The sequence below is a fragment of the Chiloscyllium plagiosum genome, unplaced genomic scaffold (assembly GCF_037043375.1).
Source record: "Chiloscyllium plagiosum isolate Xiang-an unplaced genomic scaffold, Cpla_swu_hap1 HiC_scaffold_32, whole genome shotgun sequence".
NCBI classification, from domain to species: Eukaryota; Metazoa; Chordata; class Chondrichthyes; order Orectolobiformes; family Hemiscylliidae; genus Chiloscyllium; species Chiloscyllium plagiosum.
In genome coordinates this window covers 521,321-541,922 of record NW_028270170.1, presented here as the reverse complement: position 1 = coordinate 541,922, position 20,602 = coordinate 521,321, and the positions used below count along the sequence as shown (strand labels likewise).

Genomic DNA, 20,602 nt, shown 5'->3' with positions numbered 1-20,602 from the left:
GACTGACTGTGGAGTTTGCACATTCTTCCACTGTGTGGGTTTCCTCCGGGTGCTCTGGTTTCCTCCCACAGTCCAAAAATGTGCAGGTTAGGTGAATTGCCCATGCTAAATTGCCCTTAGTGTTAGGTGAAGGGGTAAACGTAGGGGAATGGGTCTGGGTGGGTTGCGCTTCGGCGGTTTGGTATGGACTTGTTGGGCCGAAGGGCCTGTTTCCACACTAAGTAATCTAATCAAAAATTAAGTGTATAAGCCCTGCTAAGATTTGCTTTCCCAAAATGCAGCACCTCACATTTATCTAAATTAAACACCGTCTGCCACTTCTCAGCCCATTGGCTCATTTGATCAAGATCCCTTATAATCTGAGGTAACCTTCTTTACTGTTCACTACACCTCCAATTTTGGTGTCATCAGCAAACTATACCTCTTATGCTCACATCCAAATCCTTTATCTAAGTGATGAAAAGTAGTGGACGCAGCACCGATCCTTGTGGCACTCCACTAGTCACAGGCCTCCAGTCTGAAAAACAACCCTCTACCACCACCACCCTCTATCTTCTACCTTTGAGCCACTTTTATATCCAAATGGCGAGTTCTCCCTGTATTCCATGAGATCTAACCTTGCTCACCAGTCTCCCATGGGGAACCTTGTTGAACGTCTTACTGAAGTCTATATAGATCACAGCTATGGCTCTGTCCTCATCAATCCTCTTTGTTACTTCCTCAAAAAACTCAATCAAGGTTGTGAGACATGATTTCCCACGCACAAAGCCATGTTGACTATCCATAATCAGTCCTTGCTTTTCCAAATACATGTACATCCTGTCCCTCCAACAACTTGCCCACTACCGACGTCAGGTTCACTGGTCTACAGTTCACTGACTTGGCCTTACCACCGTTTATAAACAGTGGCACCACGTTAGCCAACCCCCAGTCTTCCGGCACCTCACCTGTGACTATCGATGATACAAATATCTCAGCAAGAGGCCTGCAATCACTTCCCTAGCTTCCCTCAGAATTCTAGGGTACACCTGATCAGGTCCTGGGGATTTATCCACTTATGTGTTTCAAGACATCCAGCACTTCCCCTCTGTAATATGGACATTTTTTCCACAGGTCACCATCCTATTTCCCTACATTCTATATCTTCCACGTCCTTTCCCACAGTAAATACTGATGCAAAATACTTGTTTAATATCTGTCCCATCTCCTGCGGCTCTACTCAAAGGCCGCCTTGCTGATCTTTGAGGGGCCCTATTCTCTCCCCCGCTACCCTTTTTCCTTCATGTACTTGTAAAAACCCTTTGGATTCTCCTTAATTCTATTTGCCAAAGCTATCTCCTCCTGACTTCCCTTTAAGTATGCTCCTACTGCCTTTATACTCTTCTAGGGATTCACTCAATCTATCCTGTCTATACCTGACATATGCTTCCTTCTTTGTCTTAACCAAACCCTCAATTTCTTTAGTCATCCAGAATTCTCTATACCTACCAGCCTTTCCTGGAATATACTTTCTCTGCACTCTCGTTTTCTCATTTCTGAAGGCTTCCCATTTTCCAGCCATCCCTTTACCTGCGAACATCTGCGCCCAATCAGCTTTTGAAAGTTCTTGCCTAATACCGTCAAAATTGGCCTTCCTCCTGTTTAGAACTTCAACTTTTAGATCTTGTCTATCCTTTTCCATCACTATTTTAAAACTAATAGAATTATGGTCGCTGGCCCCAAAGTGCTCCCCCACTGACACCTCAGTCACCTGCCCTGCCTTATTTCCCAAGAGTAGGTCAAGTTTTGCACCTTCTCTTGTAGGTACATCCACATACTGAATCAGAAAATTGTCTTGTACACACTTAACAAATTTCTCTCCATCTAAACCTTTAACACTATGGCAGTCCCAGTCTATGTTTGGAAAGTTAAAATCCCCTACCATAACCACCCTATTATTCTTACAGATAGCTGAGATCTCCTTACAAGTTTGTTTCTCAATTTCCCTCTGACTATTAAGGTGTCTATAATACAATCCTAATAAGGTGATCATCTCTTTCTTATTTCTCAGTTCCACCCAAATAACTTCCCTGGATGTATTTCCAGGAATATCCTCCCTCAGCACAGCTGTAAGGCTATTCCTTATCAAAAACACCACTGCCCCATCTCTCTTGCCTCCCTTTCTGTCCTTCCTGTAGAGTTGTATCCTGGAACATTAAGTTCCTAGTCCTATCCATTCCTGACCCATGTTTCTGTAATTGTTATGATATCCCAGTCCTATGTTCCTAACCATGCCGAGTTCATCTGCCTTCCCTTTTAGGCCTCTTCCACAATCTTTACTTTTTAAAACAGTCCTTTTTTCAATCCACTCCACAACTAACAATATAGAAAAATGAAAATTAACAAGTGCCATAGCTTGTAAAGACAACAATATTTGATTTATTTTATTGAAGAGAACGGCATATCATCTGCACTTGACATCTAGTATCTGTTATAAGAAGTTAAGTATACTGACTCTTTAACCATAATTCACTGTCAAATGGAGCTAATCATCAATTAAACATTAGTGATGCTTATGCCCAGGTATGAACAAAAATGAATAATAATTATTTAAATGCAAGTCTAACCTCAACAAATAAATATTATCAATGAGCACATACCGACTGATCAGTAGTAAGTGGAGTGTAGCCGGTCATAAGAAAGTGCAGTCTTGGAGTGGGAATGAGAGAGGCAATTAGTCCGATCAGATCATTGTTCATGTATCCAGGGTACCTCAATGTGGTGGTACTTGCAGACATGATGGTGGAAACCTATTTAAAAAATCATGTAGCAATGCTGTAAGGTCACACTGCAGCGATATAGTGATACTTGAAACTAAAGAGTGTGTCGCAGTACATCACATTAATCCAAGCATACCTCCTACATGTACCTCAAAAAGACATCAGAATTAACAGCAATGATTGTGTTGAAGATAGGAATCAGCAACTCCTATTTCGCATTATGAAGGACCAGAGAGATCATCATGACTGCTCCGAAAACATTTACGTAATACTCTTCCTCTGCTTATTCTCTGCTTTGCCTATTCTGTTAATTGCACTACTCGGTCTTTTCATGATAACACTTGGCCACCTAGAAACACAGTACATGCCTTCAAGTACACGCCATGATAAAACAGACTCCACGAGGAAGCAGTTAAGTTTGATATGGTAGGGCTAATTCGTGAAAGCTATTTACTGTTAGAAAGGGCGGATTGTCTTTCAGAAGGAACAAGAACATAGCATCTCACCTCAAACCAAATGGACTAAAATTTTGATCACATTTCTAGTGTATATTCTAAAGGCATTCAAACAGAGACAAAAACAAATCTGCAAAGGATCACAGTAATGTGCAAGAACTATATACTAATTCTATGTAGAAACTTTAATTATCCATACATTGATTGAGATACTGCTACAATCAAGGATATAGAGGACAAGGAATGTCTGAAATATTTTCTGAAGGATTTCCTTGTTCATTATGATCTTGGTCAACCAGAAAGGAGGTTTTGTTAAATCTGGTGCTGTGGAACCCAGATGGGCTGTGTGGATCAAGTGACTGTTAGGGAACACTCAGTTAAGAATGATCATCATAAGGTTAGATCTTATAATGCAGAAGAGCAAAGAACAATTTAAAGTAGAATATCTAAACTGAAAGAAAAGGACTAACTTCAATACAAGAAAAAATCTAGTCAGGATAAAATGGAAACAAAGTCTGACAGGAAAAGCTAAAATTGAACAATAGGTGATCTTTAAAGATGACATGCTTCAGGTATAGGCTAGGTACATACCAAAAAGGACAAAAAAATTGAGTACAAAAAGCAACTCTCTTTGGATGAAGAGATTATAATGAAACAAAAAAAAAGGAGGATGAATTATGCATATCAGTTGAATTCTTCAAGTTGAGAAGTAGATCAAATACAATAAGTCACCAAGGGTAGGTGAAGAGGAAAATGGGATTGGCAAAGTGAGAATAGAATGCAAGTCAATATAAATAAAGGTCTTCTATGTGCATCAAAAAAGTAAGGGGGCTTTAAGCAATGTTATGAGTCCTATTAAGGACAAAGTGGGTGATTTATGCTTAGAGATGCTGGGGAAGGCTACAATATTTAAGTATTTTTGTGCATTCACGAATGAAGAGGAATCAGACAAGATATTGGTAAAAAGGATAGGGTGAAATTGAGATAGAATATAACAGAAAGGCTGACTATGAATTATAGTAGACAAATCACCTGTTCTGAATCGCTTACGTCCTAGGTTACAAAGGGAATATGGGATTGATATAGCAGAAGGGATTTGCCATAATCTTGTGACCTCCTTTAGATATGGGGGCAGTTCCAGAGGATTGCAAAGTGATAAAATGTGACATCCTTACTTAAGGCAGGATGAAAGGACAGTATATGAGACAGGATTGTTTTCATTAGAACAGTAAACATTAAGGGGTGATTTTACTGAGGTCACCAAAAGCACGAAGGACTCCAACCATGACTAAACTACACAAATTCGATTTACAGTTCAAGAAAATAAGGAAAAATTGCTTTTAGTGGCAAAGATGTCAATAATCTGAGGATAAAGGTTTAAGGAAAAGAACAACAGGCAACACCAAGGACCAATTATTTAAGCTGTGCATAATAAGTACCTGGAACACTCTTCTAAAAAGGTTCAATAGTAACATTCAAAGGGGAATGGATAAATTCTTGAAGGGAAAGGTTCGGAAGAAAGAGGAGTGGAACTGAATTAATTAGGTAAACTCAGTTGAAGAGTTTGCATATATGATAGGCCAAACATCCTCATAATATATGATAAATAGCTGTGAATCACAAAGGAACACACGGATTGTGAAGAATACTGGATTAATAGAAGGTATTTCTTTCCACCACCACACTCATTCTTCTATTTTTATGACTCTCTACTTGTGAGCAATTTCCTTACTTTCTCAGTGGCTACAGTATCTTCTACCACTTAGTCCACGCTGGCTCTTAAACACCTCTTCCTTCTCTTTTTGACGTCAAAGTTACTCTCTTAATTATTTCTTCACATTCAAAAATTTAGCCTATTTCTCTTTTTTTAAAAAAATTCCAATCTCCGTTTTAAATACAAGTCAACATTTCAGTCACAGGCCTACTCAACTGTCTCTCATGAATTCATCCTAACTAGTCAAGATATCTCATATGATTTGGGCTTGTGCAACAGGTCAGAAAGACCAGAATGCAGAATCAGAACACTATTCCAATGAGCCACCACACACTGTAGCACAGACGAACTTCAGAAAACAGAGGAGAACCACCTATACAACATATTCAAGAAGAACGGATACACAAAAAATACAGTGCGCAGATTCCTCAAGAACAAACCACAACAAGCAGACCAAACACAGCCAGAAACCCTTACCATACATCAAAGAAGTTTCAGAAATGACAGCCAGACTACTAAGACCCCTCGGAATCCTAGTAGCACACAAACCCACCAACACTCTCAAACAAAAACGACCCAGTACAACCCATGGACAAAACCAACGTCGTCTACAAAATTCCATGCAAGGACGGCCACAAACACTACGTAGGACAAACAGGAAGAAAGTTAGCCACCAGGATACACGAACACCAGCTAGCCACAAAAAGACACGACCCTCTCTCCTCGTAGCCCTACACACGGATGAAAAAAAAACACCATTTCAACTGGGACAACACATCTATCCTGGGACAGGCTAAGCAAAGACATGCCAGAGAATTCCTAGAGGCCTGGCACTCCAACCACAATGCCATAAACAAACACATAGATCTAGATACCATCTATCAACCCCTGAGAAAACGAACAGGAAATGACATCACCACAAACCCCAGGAACCCCATCCAGGACAAACACATAACCAGAATGCAAGTTTAGAAACATTCTGAAGTTTGACTTTGCCCAATTAGTAATAGCTCACAATGGTGGAAGTTATTATTAACTGTTTTGATGACCAGATTATGATGTTCTTTGAAACACTCATGATTTTTTAAACTCTGTTTTTATTTCAGCATGATGATATCCTTAGCTGGAAAAGCATCAATGTGATTAGTATCTCTACACTAATAAACTGATTTATTCAAATTTTGCTACATAGCTACCCAGCACTACTGATTTATCCTTTTCAACTCATTCATTTAGGTTATAAAATTTACTCGAATGGTTTCAGAGTTGAGAGATTACAGGGATAGACTAGCAAAACTGGGATTAGTCCCCTGAGAGAAGGCTTAGAAAATATTTGAAAGAAGAGTTTGGATAGTTTGAGTAAGCAAGGAGAAACCGTTTACAATGTCTAAGGGCTTTTTTTTTGCAGCAGAGAGCGATGGGAGCTGGGCGGAAGTGAAGTCAGAGCACAGAGGCTGTTGGGAAGGTGGGTGGGTGTTTTTTACGTAGGTGTGTTCTGGACAGGACCTTCAATGAGGTTATTACACCGAGCATACCAGAAGAGAGTAGAAGGGAGACGACGATGAGGAAGACAGAGATGAGACAAGTACAACAGACCCCAGGGGAAGTACCTGTCAGGAACAGGTTGCATCTCTTGGAAATCGTAGAGACAGACGTCACTGCCAGTCCGAGAGGCGGTCAGGTCTGCCAATCAGAAATTGGCATGGAGGCAGAGCCGAGGAGTCAGACATCACACAAAGCCGTGGTAATAGGGGACTCCATAGTGAGAGGAACTGAATGGGGTTTCTGCGGCAACAGGCGTGATTTGAGGATGTTGCCTTCCTGGTGCCAGGATTAAGGACATCGTAGACAGAGAGCAGGAAATCCTCAAGGGCGAAGGTGAAGAGCCAGGCGTGGTGGTGCATGTCGGCACAAATGACGTCGGGAAGAAGAGGAGGGACATTCTACAGCGGGACTTCGGAGAACTCGGAAGAAGGCTGAAAAGCAGGACGTCCAGGGTGGTTATCTCCGGTTTGCTTCCAGTTCCTCGGGCTGGAGAGGACAGGAACAGGGAGATAATGGACTTGAATGTGTGGCTGGGGAACTGGTGCAGGAAGAAAGGATTTAAATTCTTGGATCACTGAGGTATGTTTAATGGTAAGGATAAATCATACAAGATGGAAGGGTTGCACCTTTATAGGTGGGGGATCAGCATTCTGGCAGGTAGGTTTGCCACTGCAACACAGCAGTGTTTAAACTAAATGGCAGGGGGGTGGGGGGGAAGGGGACAAACTGGAAATTTAAAAAGGAAGTTAAAGAGAAAGTTAGAACAAGAGAAGTCAAGAAAGACAACGGAATCAATGGAGCAGAAAACTCAAAAAAGGATCATGCCATAAGGTGAGGTGAAATAGGGATTGATAGGAAGGGTGAGGGGAGTACCAAATTAAAAATATTATATATGAATGCACAAAGCATTAGAAATAAGGTGTATGAGCTTGAGGCTCATTTGGAAATCCGCAGTTACGATGTTGTGGGGATAACTGAGACGTGGCTTCAAGTGGACAGGGCCTGGGAAATGAATATTCAAGGCTATACATGCTATCGTAAGGACAGACTGACTGGCAGAAGGGATGGGTTAGCCCGGTTGTTAAGGAATGATATTCAGTCCCTTGCGTGGAGGGACCTAGAATCAGGGGATGTAGAGTCAGTATGGATAGAGCTGAGAAATTCGAAGGGCAGAAAGACCCTAATGGGAGTTATCTACAGTAACCTTGATGTAGTGTGTAAGTTGAATAAGGAGCTGAAATTGGCCTGTCGCAAAGATATTACTACAGTTGTTATGGTGGATTTCAACATGCAGGTAGACTGGGAGAATCAGGATGGTACTGGACCCCAAGAAAGGGAATTTGTGGAGTGCCTCCGAGATGGATTCTTAGAACAGCTTGTGCTGGAGCCTACCAGGGAGAAGGCAATTCTGGATCTGGTGTTGTGCAAGGAACCGGATTTGATCAGGGACCTCGAAGTAAAGGAGCCATTAGGAGGTAGTGACCACAATACAACGAGCATTAATCTGCAGTTTGAAAGGGAGAGGGTAGGATCGGAAGTGACAAAATTTCAGTTGAATAAGGAGAACTATGGAGCTCTGAGGGAGGAGCTGGTCAAAGTTCAATGGTACAATACCCTAGCAGGGATGGCAGTGGAACAACAATGGCAAGTATTTCTGGGTATAATGCAAAGATGCAGGAGCAGTTCATTCCAAAAAGGAAGAAAGATCCTAAGGGGAGGCAGGAATGACCGTGGCTGATGAGGGAAGTTAAGGTCCATATAAAGACAAAAGGGAAAAAGTATAGCATAGCAAAGATGAGTGGGAAATCAGAGGACTGGGAAGCTTTTAAAAAACAACAGAGGATAACAAAAAAGGAAATACGCAAAGAAAAAATAAGGTACAAAGGTAAACTGGCCAAAAATATAAAAGGAGGATAGTAAAGGCTTTTTTAGGTATGTGAAAAGAAAATTAAATGGTTACGACTAAAATTGGGCCCTTGAAGACAGAAACGGGTGAATTTATTACAGGGAACAAAGAAATGGCAGAAGAGTTGAATTGGTACTTTAGATCTATCTTCACTGGGGAAGACACGAGCAATCTCCCAGATGTAATAGTGGCTGAAGGGAATTTATATGAGGCAGGAAATGGTGTTGGAGACTGTTAGGTCTGAAGGCTGATAAGTCCCCGGGACCTGATGGTCTGCATCCCAGGGTACTGAAGGAGGTGGCTCGAGAAATCGTGGATGCATTTTCCAATGTTCTATAGATTCAGGATCAGTTCCTGTGGATTGGAGGGTGGCTAACGTTGTCTCACTTTTTAAGAAAGGAGGGAGAGAGAAAACAGAGAATTATAGACCAGTTCGTCTGACCTCAACTGGTGGGAAAAATGCTGGAGTTAATTATAAAGGACGAAATTACGACACATCTGGATAGCAGTAACAGGATAGGACAGAGTCAGCATGGATTTATGAAGGGGAAAATCATGCTTGACTAATCTTCTGGAACTTTTTGAGGATGTAACTCTGAAGATGGACAAGGGAGATCCAGTGGATGTAGTGTACCTGGACTTTCAGAAAGCCTTTGATAAAGTCCCACATAGGAGGTTAGTGAGTAAAATTAGGGCACATGGACTGAAAATTGGTTGGCTGACAGGAAACAAAGAGTAGTGATAAACGGCTCCCTTTCGGAATGACAGGCGGTGACCAGTCATGTGCTGCAGGGATCAGTGCTGGGACCTCAGCTTTTTACAATGTACATTACTGATATAGATGAAGGTATTAAAAGTAATATTAGCAAATTTGATGATGACATAAAGCTGGGTGGCAGGGTGAAATGTGAGGAGGATATTAGGAGAATACAGGGTGACCTAGACAGGCAAGGTGAGTGGACGGATGCATGGCAGATGCAGTTTAATGTGGATAAATGTGTGGTTATCCACTTTGGTGGCAAGATCAGGAAGGCAGATTACCTAAATGGAGTCAGGTTAAGTAAAAGGGGCAGTACAACGAGATCTAAGTGTTCTTGTACATCAGTCAAGAAAGCAAGCATGCAGGTACAGCAGGCAGTGAAGAAAGCTAATAGCATGCTGGCCTTCATAAGAGGAATTGAGTATAGAAGCAAAGAGGTCCTTCTGCAGCTGTATCGGGCCCTGGTGAGACTGCACCTATAATATTGTGCGCACTTTTGGTCTCCAAATTTGAGGAAAGACATTCTGGCTATTGAGGGAGTGCAGCATACATTCACGAGGTCAATTCCCAGAATGGCGGGACTATCTTACGCTGAAAGATTGGAGCGACTGGGCTTTTGTACGCTTGAGTTTAGAAGGCTGAGAGGGGATCTAATTGAAATGTATAAGATCATTAAAGGATTGGGCACTCTGGAGGCAGGAAGCATGTTTCCACTGATGGTGAGTCCCAAACCAGAGGACAGTTTAAAAATAAGGGGTAGGCCACTTAGAACAGAGTTGAGGAGAAACATCTTCACCCAGAGAGTGGTGGGTGTATGGAATGCTCTGCCCCAGAAGGTTGTGGAGGCCAAGTCTCTGGATACTTCCAAGAAAAAGTTGGATAGAGCTCTTAAGGATAATGGAATCAAGGGTTATGGGGATAAGGCAGGAGCAGGATACTGATTGAGGATGATCAGCCATGGTCATAATGAATGGTGGTGCTGGCTCGAAGGGCCTAATCCTGCACCTACTGTCTATTGTCTATAGGGCTAATACCAGAAGGATTACACGACTAACAATAGTATCAGAGACGATGATGAGGAAACAACTTGTATAACAAGTAATTAGGATTGGATTGTCTGATAGGGAGTAACTAATTACCCTCAAAAGACAACTGGATAAATACTTGAAGAAAAGCATTGCAGGGGTTTAGGAAACAAGAAAGTGAGATCAACCGAATTATTCCTCATAACAGTTCCCTCAGATTCAATGGGCAAAATGTCCCCAGTTGAAAACAAAAAAATGCTAGAGCACACAGCAGGTCAGGCAACATCCAAAGAGAGAAAGCAAGCTAATGTTTCAAGTCTAGAGGGTTCTTCATCAGAGTTGAAGTAAAGTGTGGAGGGGGAAGTACTTATGCAACAATTGGGGGAAGGGGTGGGGCGTTTGGAGTGCTGGGGAGAAAGAATGTTGACAATTCAGATTATGTGATTGGAATGTGAGAAAGGCAGGACAATGGTGTGTCTAACTGCCACACTGGAAACAACAGACAGTCCTAATGGGATAGGGGAAGGGGAGAGAGGGTGACAGAGAATGTAACAAACAATGCTAAAAGAAAGAGAAGGAATGGTTCTTAATTTGAAAATTTTGAACTCAATACTGAGCTCAGAAGATTGTAAACTGCCTAGTTTGAAGATGGAATGTTGCTCTTCTAGTTAGCGCTGTGATTTGCTGAAGTAATGCAGCATGCCGAGGACAGACAAGACAGCATTGCGAGCAAGACACTGTGTTGAAACAAGTGGCTACGGGAAAGGTCGGGGTCAAGCTTGTGCACCAACCGGAGGTGTTCTGCAAAGCAGTCACTCAGTCTGTTTGGTTTCTCCAATGTAGAGTAGGCCACATTCGGTGCAGCAAACACAAGGTTGGAGGAGGTACAAGTGAAATGTTGCTTCACCTGGTAAGACTGTTTAGGCCCTGGGACGGTGAGCACGGAGGTGGTGAAGGGGCAGGTGTTGCACTGCAGTTGCATGGGAAGGGATGATGGTGGTGATCAAAGGGAACGATCCCTGCAAAATGCAGATGGTGCAGTGAGGGAAAGATGTATTTGTGACTCTCTGCTGGAGTTGTCTGAAGTGGCGAAGGATGATCCTTTGAATGTGGAGGCTCACAGGGTGAAAAGTGAGAACGGTGGGGGGCAATCATGCTATAATGAGTAATGGGAAGGGGCAAGGGCGGAAGCATGGGTGATACGTTGAGGGCCTTGTCAACCACAGTTATGGAACAAATGTCCTTCTTGTGCTGTATTATTTTATGTTTTTTTTGCAGGATACAATGACACTATTTGAAGTTAGACAGGTCACCAGGTCTTAACTGCCTGCATCCAAGGCTTTTAAAAGAAAGTGGCTATAGAGATTGCAGAGACATTGGTCGAAATATTCCACAACTCATTTGACTGCAGGAGGGTTCCTGCGGATCAAAAATCTGCTAACTTGATGTCCTTATTCAAGTGGGAGGGAGACAGAAAGTAGGAATTACATGCCAGTTACCCTAAAACTTGTAATTGGGAAAATGTCACTGCCCATTATTAAGGAAGAAATAACAGGATAGTTGGAAAAGATAACATAATCCAAAAGACGGAGTTGGGACTAATGAGTCTTTTTCAGGTTGGAAGTATGTAACAATTGGAGTGCCATAAGGATCAGTCCTAGGGCCTCAATTATTTATCACCTATAATAATGATATAGAAGAGGGGACAGACTGTAATATATCCAACTTTGCTGATGATACAAAAATAGGTGGGGGGGGGGCATGTTGTGACAAAGATAAAAGAATCTCAAAGGGATGTATACAGGTTGAGAGTAGACAAACTCTTGGCATTTGGAGTCTATAGTAGGAAAGAGTGAAATCATGCACTTCGATAAGAAAAATCAAAAGGTGGATTATTACTTAAATGAGGGAAGATTCCAAAATGGTGTAGCACAAAAGGTTTTGGGCATGAAACACAAAACACTAGCATGCAGATGCAGCAAGTATGTAAGAAGGCAACTGGAAATTTGGCCTTTATTGGGCAGGGTCTGGAATTTAAAAATAGGGAACCTGTATTACAACTGTACAGGGGCTTGTTGAGGCCACACCTGGAGTATAGTTTACAGTTTTGCTCCCTATATTTAAAAAAAGGATATATGGGTATTGGAGGTAGTTCAAAACAGATTCAGGAGATTGATTCCTGGAATGCAGGTGATTTATCAAGAATGGCTGAGCAGATTAGCCTTTGTTCATTAGAGTTTAGAAGAATGAGGTGCGGTCTTATTGAAATATAAAATATTGTAAGGGCATTTAACAGGTAGGTATTGAGAAAATGTTTCCACTAGTGGGAGAAACTTGCACTAGGGTACATGGTAACAGAATAAGGAGACACTCATTTAAAACTCGAATTCACCAACAGGGGCAGTACAGTCGCTCAGTGGTTAGCACTGCTGAATCACAGCTCCAGGGTCCCGGGTTTGAGTCCAGCCTTGGGCAACAGTGTGCGTGGAGTTTGCACATTCACCCAGTGTCTGCATGGGTTTCCTCCGGGTGCTCTGGTTTCCTCCCACAATCCAAAGATATGCAGGTTAGGTGAACTGGCCATGCTAAGCTTACCATAGTGTTCAGGGATGTGTAGGTTAGATGCATGAGTCGGGGTAAATGTAGGGGAATGGGTCTGGGTGAGATACTCTTTGGAAGGTTAATGTGGACTTGTTGGGCCGAAGGGCCTGTTTCCTCGCAGTAGGGATTCTAATTCAGATAGAAACTCCAGAGAGCTGTGTAGGTTAGATCACAATAGTATTTGAAGACGACATATACAGCTTTTTGAAATACTAACAAATTGATGGGGAATGAGGAGCTGGCACGAAAGCAGAGCAGCCATGATCTTATGGAATGGTGGGTCAGGCTTGAAGAGTACACCCAAAACAATTGAGCATTAGCCTTTACCTACCAGCTGGTTGATCTGAGAGAAGGATGGGTTCTGAATATGAAGCCTGTCTGTTGCAATCCGATTCAACGCAGTGTTGTCAAGAACAACCTTTAAAAACCAAAACAGCATCGCTTTAACGACTTGTGCAATTTGGCATACTATTGTACTAGCTCATTCCCATACTTGACTGTAAGACAGTAAACCATCCAGAAAGTACTGCACCAAGTTCAACCATCCCATTTACAGTTACTTACCACGCAGTCTGCATTCTGTGTCAATCTCTTTAGTGTCAGCAGCGAATTATAAGGCTGCACCACAACATCACTCATTTCATCCTGATTAGGGAACACAGAGTAAGTCTGCACCAGTTTTTTTGGGTACCTGCAGGGATTTAACACAAATAGGTTTGAGCATTTTAGAATATTTAGGTTGTTATGGTCAGTTTATGAAAAGGAAAACACGAACCTGATACAGTTTTTGTTAGCTAATCACTAAGCCAATGACTTAGGTGAAGGGATCAAGTGTATCATACCCAAGTTTGATAATACCTTGTTGATAATATAGCTAGGTGAGAAATTGAATAATAAGGACACAATTAAGCTTTAAAGGGATATAAGCTATTAAGTGAATGATCAAGGAGATGGCAGATGGAATATAACATTGGAAAATATGAAACAATTCACATTGACAGGGAGAATGGAAAAGTAGATATAAAAAAAACTATGAAATGGTATTCAGCTATCTAACAGTCCTTGTATAGAATCACAGATCACGGAAACAGATCCTTCGATCCAAATAATCCATGCTGACCAAGTTTTTCAACTTAAAGTAGTCCCAGTTGCCTTGCCTGCATTTGGCTCATATCTCTCTAAACCTTTCCTATTCATGTATCTGTTCAAACATCTTTTAAATGTAATTATACCTGCAGCAACCATTTCTTCTGGCAGTTCATTCCACATAAGAACCATCCTCTGTGTGAATAAGTTGCCTCTCACGTGCCTTTTAAATCTTTCTTCTCTCTTCCTAAAAATATGTCCCGTAGTTTTGAACTCCCCCACCCTAGAGTAGAAAAATCTTTGCTATTCGTGTTCTTTATGCTCCCCAAGAGTCATTTAAAGTACAGGAATTCCTAATTTCAATTAGGAAGGAAATGTTATGTTAGTCTTTCCAAGCAGGTTGGAATACAAGAGCAAGGAAGTTTTGCTGCAAATAGCATAAATCGTTGTTGAGAATATACTTGAAATAATGCGTATAATTTTTGTCTCCATACCTAAGTAAGGGAGGGACCAAAGGTTGATTAGATTAATTCCTGGATAAAACAACTATCCTAGAAGAGACCGAGCAGAATGGTCCTAAACTCTCTCATAAGATGGTCCCATTGAAACAAACAATTCTGAGAACGCTTTACCATAAGGTCATAAGACCATAAAAAAATAGGATCAGAAGTGGGCAGTTCAGTCCCTCAAGCCTATTCTCCCATTTAATAGGATCATGGCTGAGCCAACAATCTTCACATCCACTTTCTTGCATTTTTCCCATAACCCTTGATTTCCTTACTGATCAAGAAACCATCTACCTCAGCCTTAAATACGTACAAGGTGTCTGTCCTCGAGCTCTCTGTGGCAAGGAATTCCAAAGACTCTCAAGCCTCAGAAGAAATTCCTCATCTCAGTCTTAAATTGGCACCCCTTTACATTGAGATTATAGCCTCTGTTCTAGGCTCTCCCATGAAGGGCTGACACCCTTTCAGCATTAAACATGTCAAACCCCTTAAGAAACCTATGCACTTCAAATGAGATCACCTCTCATTCTTCTAAACTTCAATGTGTAGCGTCCCAGATAGCTTAGCCTTTGCTTATAAGACGATTCCTCCATATTGATAGTCCGAATGATCCTTCTCTGAACTGTCTTTTATGAAATGATATCTTTTCTTAAAATAAGGAGACCAAAACTGCTGTCAGTACTCAAGATATGGTCTCACCAGCATCTTGTACAGTTTCAAATAAGACTTCCCTACTCATCTATACTCCAACCCCCTTGGAATCAGGGCTAACATTCCAGTAGCCTTTCTAATTGCCTGTTGCACTTGCCTGCTAGCTTTCTGTGATTCATACACAAGTACCGACAAATCCATTTGTGTTGCAACTTTCTGCAGTTTCTTCTCCATTTAATATTCTGTTCTCCCTTCCAAAAGAAACAATTTGCATTGTCCCCACATTATTCTCCATTTGTTAACTTTTTGCCCACTTACTTAAACCTATTAATATAACTTTCTGTAAACTGTTTGTGTCCCTCTGACAATCTGTCTTTCCACCTATTTTTGTGTTGCCTTGAAATTGACTACAGAGCATTCACTTCCTCCAAGTTATTAATATACATTATTAACAGCTGCAGCCTCAGCGCTTATCCCTGTGGGACCATCCTGGTCACGGGTCACTGACTTGAAAAAGAATCCCTTATTCCCACTCTCTGCTTCCTGCCCATCAACCAATTCTCTATCCACGCCAATATAGTACCACCAACACTCTGGGCTCCTATCTTATGACTTAATCTTTTGAAAAATACTTTGTCAAATGCCTTCTGGAAGTCCAAATACAACACATCTATGGCTGCCCTCTTTCCACTCTGGTTGAGACTCCCTTGAAAAACTCTAATAAATTAATAGAATATAGAAAAATACAGCATACAGCACTTTGGCCCACGATGTTGTGCTGAGGTTTAATCCTAATGTAAAATATAACAACTTAACCTGTGCACCCCTCAACTCACTGCTCTCAATGTGCCTGTCCAGCAGTTGCTTAAATGTCCCTAAAGACTCTGCTTCCACCACCACCGCTGGCAATGCATTCCATGCATTCATAACTCTCTGCATAAAGAACCTACCTCTGACATTGCCTCTATACCCTTCCCCTAATATTTTAAAACTATGACCCCTCGTACCAGTCAATCCTGCCCTGGGGAAAAAGTCTCTGGCTATTGACTCTATTTTTTTCCTCTCACTACCTTGTATACCTCGAGCAGGTCTCCTCTCTTCCTCCTTCTCTCCAGACAGAAAAGTCCGAGCTTTTTCAATCTTTCTTCATAAGACAAGTCCTCCAGTCCAGGCAGCATTCTGGTAAAAGCTTCTTTGGACCCTCTACAAAGCCTCTGTATCTTTGCTATAGTAGGACAACCAGAACTGGACACAATACTCCAAGTGTGGAGGGAGTTGTAGAGCTGTAGCAAAACCTCGCAACTCTTAAACTTGATCCCCCTGTTAATGAAAGCCAAAACACCATATGCTTTCTTAACAACCCTATCCACTTGGGTGGCAACTTTGAGGGATCTATGTCCTTGCACACCCAGATTCCTCTGTTCCTCCACACTACCAAGAATCCGGTCTTTAATCCTATATTCAGCATTCTAGTTCGACCTTCCAAAATGCATCACTTTGCATTTATCCAGGTTGAACTCCATCTGCTATTTCCCAGCACAGCTCTGCATCCTGTCTACATCACGCTGCAGCCTGCAATAGCCCTCAATACTATCGACGACACCTTCAACCTTTGTGTCATCTGCAAATTTACTAACACACCCCTCAACCTCCTCGTCCAAGTCATTTATAGAAACTATGAAGAGCAGAGGCCCAAGAACAGAGTCCTGCATGACCCCACTGAACACAGACCTCTAGGCAGAATACCTTCCATCTACAACCACTCTCTGCCTTCTGTCAGCCAACCAATTCTGAATCCAGACAGCCAAATCTCCATGTATCCCATAATTCCTGACTTTATGAATGAGCCTACCATGGGGAACCTTATCAAATGCCTTGCTGAAGTCCATATACACCACATCCACTACTTTGACCTTCGTCGACCCTGTCTTGTCACCTCCTCGAAGAACTCAATAAGATTTGGGAGGCATGACCTGCCCCTCACAAAGCCATGCTGATTGCCTTTAATCACGGTATGCTTTGCCAAATAGTCATAGATCCTATCCCTCAGAATTCTTTCCAAAACTTTGGGGCAGCACAGTGGCTCAGTGGTTAGCACTGCTGCCTCACAGCACCAAGGTCCCAGATTTGATTCCCGCCTCAGATGACTATGTGTGGAGTTTGCACATTCTCCCCATGTCTACGTGGGTTTCCTCCCAGGTGCTCTGGTTTCCTCCCACAGTCCAAAGAGGTGCAGGTTAGGTGAACTGGCCATGCTAAATTGTCCATAGTGTTAGGTGCATAAGTCAGAGTGAAATGGGTCTGGGTGTGTTACTCTTCGGAGGGTCGGTGTGGACTGATTGGGCCAAAGGGCCTGTTTCCACACTGGAGGGAATCTAATCTTTTTGGAAATTAGTCAGACACTATTTCCCTTTCATAAAGCCTTATTAACTCTACTTGATTAGACTATGATTTTGCAAACATTCTGCTATTACTTCCTTAGTAGTTGATTCTAATACTGCTGACATTGACTGGCAGTTTTCACTGGTTGTACAGTCTAGAAATTGAAGCCACAGTCTTAGAATAAAGGCACTAGCCATTTAGGACTGAGATGGGAAATTTCTTCATTCAAAGGGTTGAAAATCTTTCAAATTCTCTGCAGAAGGCTTTGGAAGTTAGAGCTATAATAATAACTAAAATAAATAGATTTTTGGAAATTAAAGGAAACAAGGGATATGGTAAATAGGGAAAGTAAATGTGAAGGTTGTATGGTACATTCCTACTACTCATGTTCTTCTATATTACGCCCAAACTACATTGTGTTCTCCCATTTTAGCATGGAGTCAAATGAGTAGCTAATGCTTCATATTCACAGCAAGTGCTTGTCACTCACCTGTCATTCAACTTCTCTAGGAGGTAGGACCCCAGACCAGAACCTGTCCCACCAGCAATGGAATGACACAGAACAAAGCCCTATAAACAAAAACACAACAAATCAGTAGAAAATGCTACTGTACAAATTGGCTACACAAGGTTAACACCAACTATGATACAATTTAAACTCATGGGCAGAGTCCAAACTCAAAATCAACATGCTCTATAAAGAAAATTTTAATCAGTATTATGTTACATACCAAAAGGTAATTGCATTTAAACAGAATTCAAGTGCATGTTTTCAGCAAGACCTTTCTTTCAGATAACCACACTCCATAAAATTTGCATCCTAATGATTACAGGCTCCCCATATTTATACAACCATTCAAACCACGTTACTGTTAATTAATATAGTATATCCATCATCTGTGCTTCATTTCATTAGCTCTCAGATATCCCTTCAGATTATATTAGTTTATAACAATTACAATGCATAAATACAATGTCAAAAATCTTCTACCTTGTTAATACATAGAAAGTGTGAACCTTTTTGAAAGGCCTACAAGGCAAGAAACTGTCTAATGTGGTACTCTACCATACCTCAGCTTCCATCTCAGTTACTTTTTATTAAGGAGGGTTACGGGAGAGATGTGGCAAGTTGCCTAAGAACATGAGAAAACTGAGCAAGAAAAGGCTATTTGGCCTATCGAGCCTTCTTTGTCATTCAATGCGATGATTGCTTATCAGATTGTGATCTGAAATCATTTTTGCCTGGATCTTATGACCCTTAAGTCGAATAGAGAATAATAAGTTAAGAATAGTAAGATAGAGTCAGAGTAAGGGAGAAAGTAATTTGGTCTAAAGGAGAGTTACTGTACATGTATACGAACATGGTAACTAAGACGGGTGAATTACAGGCACACATTACTACGTGAAAGTAAGATGTTGTCGCTAAACCAGAGACCTGAAGGGCAGGACTGGGTGTTAAATATCCCTAGAACTAATGCATTCAGCAAAGGTAGCAAAGGATAAAAAGTGCGAGGGGTGCCGGGGGTACTGATGAAGGAGAGCACAGCTGTGCTGGAGAAAGAAGCTGAATCAGATGTAATGGTATTACAATCGAGTAAAGGTAACTAAAAAGATAGGAGGGAGAAGCTGGCCAGAATGATTGGAAAGGGAACCCACCACGTAAGATGGTACAGCAGCAACGGCTGAAGTTTCTGGGAGTAATTCGGGAGGCACAGCAGAAATTCATCCTCAGAAACAAGAAACATTTTAAAAGGGGAGGGCAAGGCAACCATAGTTAATGAGGGAATTCAAGAACAGCCTAAAAGGAAAACACAAGTATACAAATGTAATGAAGATCAGTAGGAAGCCAGAGGACTGGGAAGCCTTTGAAAATCAGCAGAGGACAACTAAAAAGCAATTAGGGGGCACAATATGAATTATGAGGGTAAGTCAGCTGATAACATAAAAAAAGAGTAAGGGTTTGATAAGATATATAAAAGGTAAGAAAGGATATTAGATGACTGGAAAATTAAGCTGGAGAAGTAGTAATGGGGAATAGATAATAGTTACTTTGCATCAGTCTTCATGGTGGAAGTCACCAGTACCATATCAAAACTTCAAGAGCGTCAGGAGGCAGAGGTGAATGCAGTGCCCAGTGCTAAGGAGAAAGTGGTGGGGAAGTAAAAGATCTGAAGGTAGATGAATCACCCGAACTGACTGGACTACATCCCAGGGTTCTAAAGGACATAGCTGAGGAGATTGAGAAGGCATTGGTAAGTTTTCAGGTATTACTGGAATTAGGGAGGATCCCATTTAGGGAAAATGGCTAATGTAACATTCCTGTTTAAGAAAGGAGGGAGGCAAAAAATGGGAAATTATAATCCAGTTAGTCTGCCTTCTCTCATTGGCAGGGTTTTACAGTCCATTATTAAGAATGAAATTGTGGAGTACTTGGTAGTACATTATAAAACAAAGTTGAGTCAGCTTCATAAAATAGTGGTCATGCATGACAAATCTGTTAGAATTCTTTGTGGTAGTTTTTAAAAAATTCATTTGTGGGATGTGGGCATCGCTGGCCAGTCAAAATTTATTACCCAGCCCGAAGGTGGGGGTGAGCTGCCATCTTGAACTGCGGTTGTGGGTTGACCCACAATGCCATTAGGGAGGAAATTCCAGGATTTTGACCCAGCAACAGCGATATATCTCCAAGTCAGAGGCTTGGAGGGGAACTTGAAAGTTGCGTATTCCCATACATAGAAAAATACAGCGCAGTACAGGCCCTTTGGCCCTCGATGTTGCGCCGATCCAAGCCCACCTAACCTATACTAGCCCACTATCCTCTATATGCCTATCCAATGCCCGTTTAAATGCCCATAAAGAGGGGGAGTCCACCACTGCTACTGGCAGGGCATTCCATGAACTCACGACTCGCTGAGTAAAGAACCTACCCCTAACATCTGTCCTATACCTACCACCCCTTAATTTAAAGCTATGCCCCCTCGTAATAGCTGACTCCATACGTGGAAAAAGGTTCTCATGGTCAACCCTATCTAAACCCCTAATCATCTTGTACACCTCTAACAAGTCACCCCTAAACCTTCTTTTCTCCAATGAAAACAGCCCCAAGTGCCTCAGCCTTTCCTCATACGATCTTCCAACCATACCAGGCAACATCCTGGTAAACCTCCTCTGCACCCGTTCCAGTGCCTCCACATCCTTCCTATAATATGGCG

At 41.7% G+C, this 20,602-nt stretch overlaps 1 protein-coding gene across 1 annotated transcript in view; it reads right to left on the bottom strand.

Moving 5' to 3' along the window:
- tubg1 (tubulin, gamma 1) overlaps positions 1–20,602 on the bottom strand; it is an 80,747-nt gene that overhangs the window by 16,774 nt on the left and 43,371 nt on the right. The window contains exons 5-8 of the mRNA XM_043721584.2: positions 17,881–17,960; positions 13,330–13,456; positions 13,097–13,183; positions 2,640–2,789 (exon numbers count right to left, since the gene is read on the bottom strand). Of these exons, the coding sequence (XP_043577519.1) occupies positions 2,640–2,789; positions 13,097–13,183; positions 13,330–13,456; positions 17,881–17,960 (444 nt within the window). The remainder of the gene's footprint in view (positions 1–2,639; positions 2,790–13,096; positions 13,184–13,329; positions 13,457–17,880; positions 17,961–20,602) is intronic.